General features: G+C 39.2%; 1 protein-coding gene across 6 annotated transcripts in view; it reads right to left on the bottom strand.

Annotated features, from left to right (window-relative positions):
* LOC110466332 overlaps positions 1-8,157 on the bottom strand; it is a 57,222-nt gene that overhangs the window by 35,193 nt on the left and 13,872 nt on the right. The window contains exon 1 of one of the 6 annotated variants that reach the window (XM_021522757.1): positions 5,817-6,595. The exons of the other annotated variants lie outside the window; for them this stretch is intronic. Within the exon in view, the coding sequence (XP_021378432.1) occupies positions 5,817-5,850 (34 nt within the window). The 5' untranslated portion in view covers positions 5,851-6,595. Of the gene's footprint in view, positions 1-5,816; positions 6,596-8,157 lie in introns of those variants that run through there. 6 annotated transcript variants of the gene reach the window in all.

Below are 8,157 nucleotides of genomic sequence, written 5' to 3'. Positions count from 1 at the left end.
TGAGACCACAGGGTCAAGAAATTCACAATTTTGGTAAAGCACCTTAAGACCCTTCCATCTATGAAGAGTATTTGATTCTACCATATCTGGGTCTTGAGAAGAAGATTTTTGAAATTTTAGTCAATTCAACTCTTTTTGGCCCCACCCATCAGCTCCTGGGGGTCAGTCAGGGCTCATATGTGCATACTATATCAAACTGCTACTTAATACTGATAATGCTAACCTATATTGAATTACTTCCAATGGAAATTAAACAAATGTTGATCCAAAATGTGGTTTCCCTATATAAACTATAGTAAAGTTTACCCCTCCCCAGGGGGAAACGTGAGACCACATAGGGTCAACAAATTCACAATTTTGGTAAAGCACCTTAAGACCCTTCCATCTATGAAGAGTATTTGATTCTACCATATCTAGGTGTTGAGGGGAAGATTTTTGAAATTTTAGTCAATTTGACCCTTTTTGGCCCTGCCCCTCAGGCCCCTGGGGGCTAGGGACCAAACTGGACACTTTTTGTTGTTGTTGTTTGGCCATGGAAGGTTTCTGCAAAATTTCATTGAAATTGGTTCAGGGATTTTTGAGAAGAAGTCAAAAATGTAAATTGTTTACGGACGCACGACGGACGACAAAAGGTGATCGCAATAGGTCACTTGAGACTTTGTCTCAGGTGACCTAAAAAAAGGAGATGAATCAGAAGAAGACTTAACAGAAAGCTAAAACATGTAGCCTGTGACAGATCAGTGTATACCTGTGACAGATCAGTGTTTACCTGTGACAGATTGGTGTATACCTGTGACAGATCAGTGTATACCTGTGATAGATCAGTGTATACCTGTGATAGATCAGTTTATACCTGTGAAAGATTGATGTATACTGTGTTATATCAGTGTATACCTGTGACAGATAAGTGTATACCTGTGACAGATCAGTGTTTACCTATGACAGATTGGTGTATACCTGTGACAGATCAGTGTATACCTGTGACAGATTGGTGTATACCGGTGACAGATTGGTGTATACCGGTGACAGATTGGTGTATACCGGTGACAGATCAGTTATACTGGTGACAGATCAGTTATAACGGTGACAGATCAGTGTATACCTGTGACAGATTGGTGTATACCGGTGACAGATTGGTGTATACCTGTGATAGATTGGTGTATATCTGTGACAGACTAGTGTAAAACTATGACAGACCAGTAAACACCTGTGACAATTTGGTGTATACCTGTGACAGATCAGTGTATACCTGTGACAGATCAATGTATACCTGTGATAAATCAGTTATAACGGTGACAGATTGATGTATACTGTGTTATATCAGTGTATACCTGTGATAGATCAGTGTATACCTGTGACAGATTGGTGTATACCTGTGACAGATTGGTGTATACTGGTGACAGATTGGTGTATACCTGTGACAGATTGGTGTATACTGGTGACAGATTGGTGTATACCTGTGACAGATTGGTCTATACCGGTGACAGATTGGTGTATACCGGTGACAGATCAGCGTATACCTGTGACAGATCAGTTATACTGGTGACAGATCAGTTATAACGGTGACAGATCAGTGTATACCTGTGACAGATCAATGTATACCTGTGATGAATCAGTTATAACGGTGACAGATTGATGTATACCGTGTTATATCAGTGTATACCTGTGACAGATTGGTGTATACTGGTGACAGATTGGTGTATACCTGTGACAGATTGGTCTATACCGGTGACAGATTGGTGTATACCGGTGACAGATTGGTGTAAACCTGTGACAGATTGGTGTATACCGGGGACAGATTGGTGTATACCGGTGACAGATTGGTGTATACCGGTGACAGATTGGTGTAAACCTGTGACAGATTGGTGTATACCGGTGACAGATCAGTGTATACCTNATCAGTTATACCTGTGACAGACCAGTGTATACCTGTGACAGATCAGTGTATACCTGTGACAGATTGGTGTATACCTGTGACAGATCAGTTATACCTGTGACAGATCAGTGTATACTGTGTTATATCAGTGTATACCTGTGACAGATTGGTGTATACCTGTGACAGATCAGTGTATACCTGTGACAGATTGGTGTATACCTGTGATAGATCAGTTATACCTGTGACAGATCAGTGTATACCTGTGACAGATTGGTGTATACCTGTGACAAATCAGTGTATACCTGTGACAGATCAGTGTATACCTGTGATAAATCAGTTATAACCGTGACAGATTGATGTATACTGTGTTATATCAGTGTATACCTGTGACAGATTGAATATACCTGAAACAGATTGGTGTATACCTTTGACAGATCAGCGTATACCAGTGACAGATCAGTTATACCTATGACAGATCAGTTATAACGGTGACAGATCAGTGTATACCTGTGACAGATTGGTGTATACCTGTGATAGATCAGTTATACCTGTGACAGACCAGTGTATACCTGTGACAGATCAGTGTATACCTGTGACAGATCAGTGTATACCTGTGATAGATCAGTTATACCAGTGACAGATCAGTTATAACGGTGACAGATCAGTGTATACCTGTGACAGATTGGTGTATACTGGTGACAGACTAGTGTAAAACTATGACAGACCAGTAAACACCTGTGACAATTTGGTGTATACCTGTGACAGATCAGTGTATACCTGTGACAGATCGGTGTATACCTGTGACAGATCAGTGTATACCTGTGACAGATTGGTGTATACCTGTGACAGATCAGTGTATACATGTGATAGATCAGTTATACCGGTGACAGATCAGTTATAATGGTGACAGATCAGTGTATACCTGTGACAGATTGGTGTATACTAGTGACAGATTGGTGTATACCTGTGACAGATCAGTGTATACCTGTGATAGATCAGTGTATACCTGTGATAGATCAGTGTATACCTGTGAAAGATTGGTGTATACTGTGTTATATCAGTGTATACCTGTGATAGATCAGTGTATACCTGTGACAGATTGGTGTATACTGGTGACAGATTGGTGTATACCTGTGACAGACCAGTATATACCTGACAGATCAGTGTATTCCTGTGACAGATCAGTGTATACCTGTGACAGATCAGTGTATACCTGTGATAGATCAGTGTATACCTGTGAAAGATCCATCTATACCTGTGAAAGATTGATGTATACTGTGTTTTATCAGTGTATACCTGTGACAGATCAGTGTATACCTGTGATAGATCAGTGTATACCTGTGATAGATCAGTGTATACCTGTGATAGATCAGTCTATACCTGTGAAAGATTGATGTATACTGTGTTATATCAGTGTATACCTGTGATAGATCAGTGTATACCTGTGACAGATTGGTGTATACCTGTGACAGATCAGTGTATACCGGTGAGAGATCAGTGTATACCTGTGACAGATCAGTTATACCGGTGACAGATCAGTTATAACAGTGACAGATCAGTGTATACCTGTGACAATTTGATGTATACCTGTGACAGATCAGTGTATACCTGTGATAGATCAGTGTATACCTGTGATAGATCAGTGTATACCTGTGATAGATCAGTCTATACCTGTGAAAGATTGATGTATACTGTGTTATATCAGTGTATACCTGTGATAGATCAGTGTATACCTGTGACAGATTGGTGCATACCTGTGACAGATCAGTGTATACCGGTGAGAGATCAGTGTATACCTGTGATAGATCAGTGTATACATGTGACAGATCAGTTATACCGGTGACAGATCAGTGTATACCTGTGACAGATTGGTGTATACTGGTGACAGATTGGTGTATACCTGTGACAGACCAGTATATACCTGACAGATCAGTGTAATTCTGTGACAGATCAGTGTATACCTGTGACAGATCAGTGTATACCTGTGACAGATTGGTGTATACCTGTGACAGATCAGATATACCTGTGACAGATCAGTGTATACCGGTGAGAGATCAGTGTATACCTGTGGCAGGTTGGTATATACCTGTGATAGATCAGTGTATACCTGTGAAAGATCCATCTATACCTGTGAAAGATTGATGTATACTGTGTTATATCAGTGTATACCTGTGATAGATCAGTGTATACCTGTGACAGATTAGTGTATACCTGTGATAGATCAGTGTATTGTGATAGATCAGTTATACCTGTGACAGACCAGTGTATACCTGTGACAGATCAGTATACCTGTGACAGATTGGTGTATACCTGTGACATATCAGTCTATACCTGTGAAAGATTGATGTATACTGTGTTATATCAGTGTATACCTGTGACAGATTGGGGTATACCTGTTACAGGTCAGTGTATACCTGTGACAGATCAGGGTATACCTGTGACAGATTGGTGTATACCTACAGATTGGTGTATACCTGTGACAGATTGGTGTATACTGGTGACAGATTGGTGTATCCCTGTGACAGACCAGTATACACCTGACAGATCAGTGTATGCCTGTGACAGATCAGTGTATACCGGTGAGAGATCAGTGTATACCTGTGGCAGGTTGGTATATACCTGTGATAGATCAGTGTATACCTGTGGCAGATTGGTGTATACCTGTGACAGATTAGTGTATACCTGTGATAGATCAGTATATACCTGTGACAGATCAGTGTATGCCTGTGACAGATCAGTGTATACCGGTGAGAGATCAGTGTATACCTGTGGCAGGTTGGTGTATACCTGTGATAAATCAGTGTATACCTGTGACAGATCAGTGTATACCTGTGACAGATTAGTGTATACCTGTGATAGATCAGTGTATACCTGTGGCAGGTTGGTGTATACCTGTGATAAATCAGGGTATACCTGTGACAGATTGGTGTAAACCTGTGAAAGATTGGTGTATACCTGTGACAGAGGGGTGTATACCTGTGACGTGATAGATTGGTGTATATCTGGGACAGACTAGTGTAAAACTATGACAGACCAGTATACACCTGTGATAATTTGGTGTATACCTGCAACAGATTGGTGTATATATACCTGTGCAAAATCAGTGATTAAGAACAGCATAACAACAGGTATATATAAGTTCACATATCTGTTACAAACCTCTAATAGATCTCTTTTATAATATAGTGTATACCTGTGACACGTTGTTGTATACCTGTGACAGATCAGTGTATACATGTGACCGATTGGTGTATACCTGTGACAGATCAGTGTATACCTGTGACAGATTAGTGTATACATGTGACGGATCAGTTATATGCCTGTGACAAATCAGTGTATACCGGTGACAGATTGATGTATACTGTGTTATATCAATGTGACAGATCAGTGTATACCTGACAGATCAGTGTATACTTGTGACAGATCAGTGTATACATGTGATAGATTGGTGTATACCTGTGACAGATTTGTGTATACCTGTGACAGATTGGTGTATATCTGTGACAGACTAGTGTCAAACTATGACAGACCAGTATACACCTGTGATAATTTGGTGTATACCTGCAACAGATTGGTGTATATATACTTGTGCAAAATCAGTGATAGAACAGCATAACAACAGGTATATATTAGTTTACATATCTGTTACAAACCTCTAATAGATCTCTTTTATAATATAGTAATACCTATCTAAATATAGAATCACTTTCTTCTAGCTTTTGGTGTCTGTAGATGCGATATTCGTCAAGTTTTGAGGTAGGAGTTTGACTGATGTCTGGTCTTCTTGACAGTATTTTGTGTGACCTGATGTTGAAGGTCTGGTTTCAATAGAGTCATGTATTATACGTATACGGTCAGGTTCAGACAGGTAACAATATACATACATGGTAATGCTAATGTCCCTACCTGTATTTTGGGATTACGTTACCAAAGGACTTACCTGTGACAATACTTATGCTGTCTGATTCACTCATTCTATTGATCAGCTGGTCCTGCACTCAGATTAAATATCCTTCAATGTCAACACAGCCTGAATCGCATAGCACACATACCGTCCAATATAAACACCATTTAATTTTCTTCACAAATAACTCCAACAGACGTAATAGTTACAACTGTATGCCATCATTACACTGCAAAGTATATATGGTCAGCCTAAATAAGTATCCACGTAATGTTTTATATGCTGCCTATGGTACAAACACATGCACCAACCTCACATGGTAATTTTAACACTCTGTCAGAACCAAATGTTGACAGCTCCCATCTGTGTAGACGGACCATGGCCACATTTCATTACTTCTATTCAACTAGGCTTGTCCATCCTGTACATTTCCTTCCCCTGAAGTCCTGGCACACATGGCCTGGTCAAACAGTCTCAGCGAAATACTTCTCAGATATCATAACACTATACATGTATATCAATAAATCCGTTACACACTAAACTTCACAGTCCTGGCTTAGGGTGTGTGGTAGTGCTAATCTGCCCCTGTAAGTCGGCATTCCGGACACAAGGGACCAACTGTGTCTGATCACATCAAAACACACAATCTGATCCCTCGCATTACAACACACACACAATATCTGACGACAGCTTGCAACAACAGTTGACCATATTTACTAATAAATCTCGGGGATGTTTAAATTTTCATTCCACACATACACACTCCTATTTGTTCTTTTTAACAAGTATTTAAGTAGGTAAACACAGTCTTATTATTGAACAATAGTCGACATAGAGTTAATTCAGGGATCAGATTTCTCTGACAATTCATGATCAACGATCCTGGTCAATCCCAAAACGCATTATACATCTTTATGAAATGTATTAAAACAGGTCCTTTCAATGAATTAAACTTGAGTCGTCTTTCCTTAGAAGTGTTGTAAGTTTAAAAGTTCTTTCAGCGACAGAAGAATGCTCGGCGCTGTCCTCTTTCATTTAATTCAGTGTATGTATATCATTTAGAGCTATTCACGTGGCAAGGGCCTCCCAATAGGAGTTGTTGAGTGTACGTATATATAAGGACCCTATACGAACAGTTGCTCTGGTGGGCTGGACACATATGCATGCTGTATGTACATGTATGTGTAAGGTCTGAGACAGCTTTCCAATGTACATGACATTACTTACACGAGTTTAACGTGATTTTGATTAATATGAGAGAAATGTGTCTCAGTGTGCGATAGTGAGTACTTTATCCATGTAAGACAGAGTAATAACCTCTATTAATGGGAGGACAAGTATGTGCTGACATCACTGTTACAGCGCAGCTTTTTGTTGGGAGATTGTTAAACGATTTTAATAACAATCCAATGCTACAAATTTATGTATGTAAATCAGTCCTAATGGATAAATCGCCCCAGATTTTCCCAAGATCACCCAATGATAAGTACATACTGATACACGTAAACCAAACGTTCTCCCTTCGTCACTGTCGCTGATCACATTCCTAGTTAGCTTTACGGCATTAAGTAAAATATTTCCAAATCATATTTCTGAAAAATGCTTGAAACATCAAGTGTTTTAATTTATTTTCTTCTTCTGGATTTTTAATCCATACATATAAAATCTACTGTAATTGTAGCTAAGATAAGATTAAAAAATATACAAAAGATGACAAATGTGTGGTGACTTAACTTTAGATAACAAAGCGTTGATCTCACAGGATCTGGAAACCTTATCCTCTCCAACGAATATGTTGCAATTTATCAAGTTTGTCAACCAGAATCTTATTAGATCTAAATTTATGTTCGAGAACATAAAAAAGACTACAAAATACACACCTTGAGTAACATCAGGCATATTTTCTCACGAAAACATTAATTTCAATACGTATAGCTCATAGTACTGTAAACTTTCAGTGAAATATATTGGTACATTGGTACCCCTATTTTAGCGCCTTTTTTGACCCCCTAGAACAAATGTAAGATCAAAAGAGGACCACTTTAAATTGTGTGGGAGGCACATACAATATGTACAAGGTTATTTATTCTAACAGTTACTGAATGTGATTGAAATCCGGGGAAAAGCAGGTTGATAGAAAAAGAACACGTATGCCAGGTATTCAGACTTTCATCTATTATAGAATCAAACCCTAATTACGTATGTGCACTGTACTACCACAGTGTAATACTATAACAAGAACAGGTATCTAGTTTTGACCTCTCACTACACTGTTTCGGTGCTCTCTCACTACACTGTTTCGGTGATCTCTCACTACACTGTTTCGGTGATCTCTCACTACACTGTTTCGGTGATCTCTCACTACACTGTTTCGGTG

This window comes from Mizuhopecten yessoensis, unplaced genomic scaffold, assembly GCF_002113885.1.
Source record: "Mizuhopecten yessoensis strain PY_sf001 unplaced genomic scaffold, ASM211388v2 scaffold11131, whole genome shotgun sequence".
Lineage (NCBI taxonomy): Eukaryota > Metazoa > Mollusca > Bivalvia > Pectinida > Pectinidae > Mizuhopecten > Mizuhopecten yessoensis.
The sequence above is the reverse complement of the archived record's forward strand: the minus strand, read 5'-3'. Positions and strand labels throughout refer to the sequence as shown.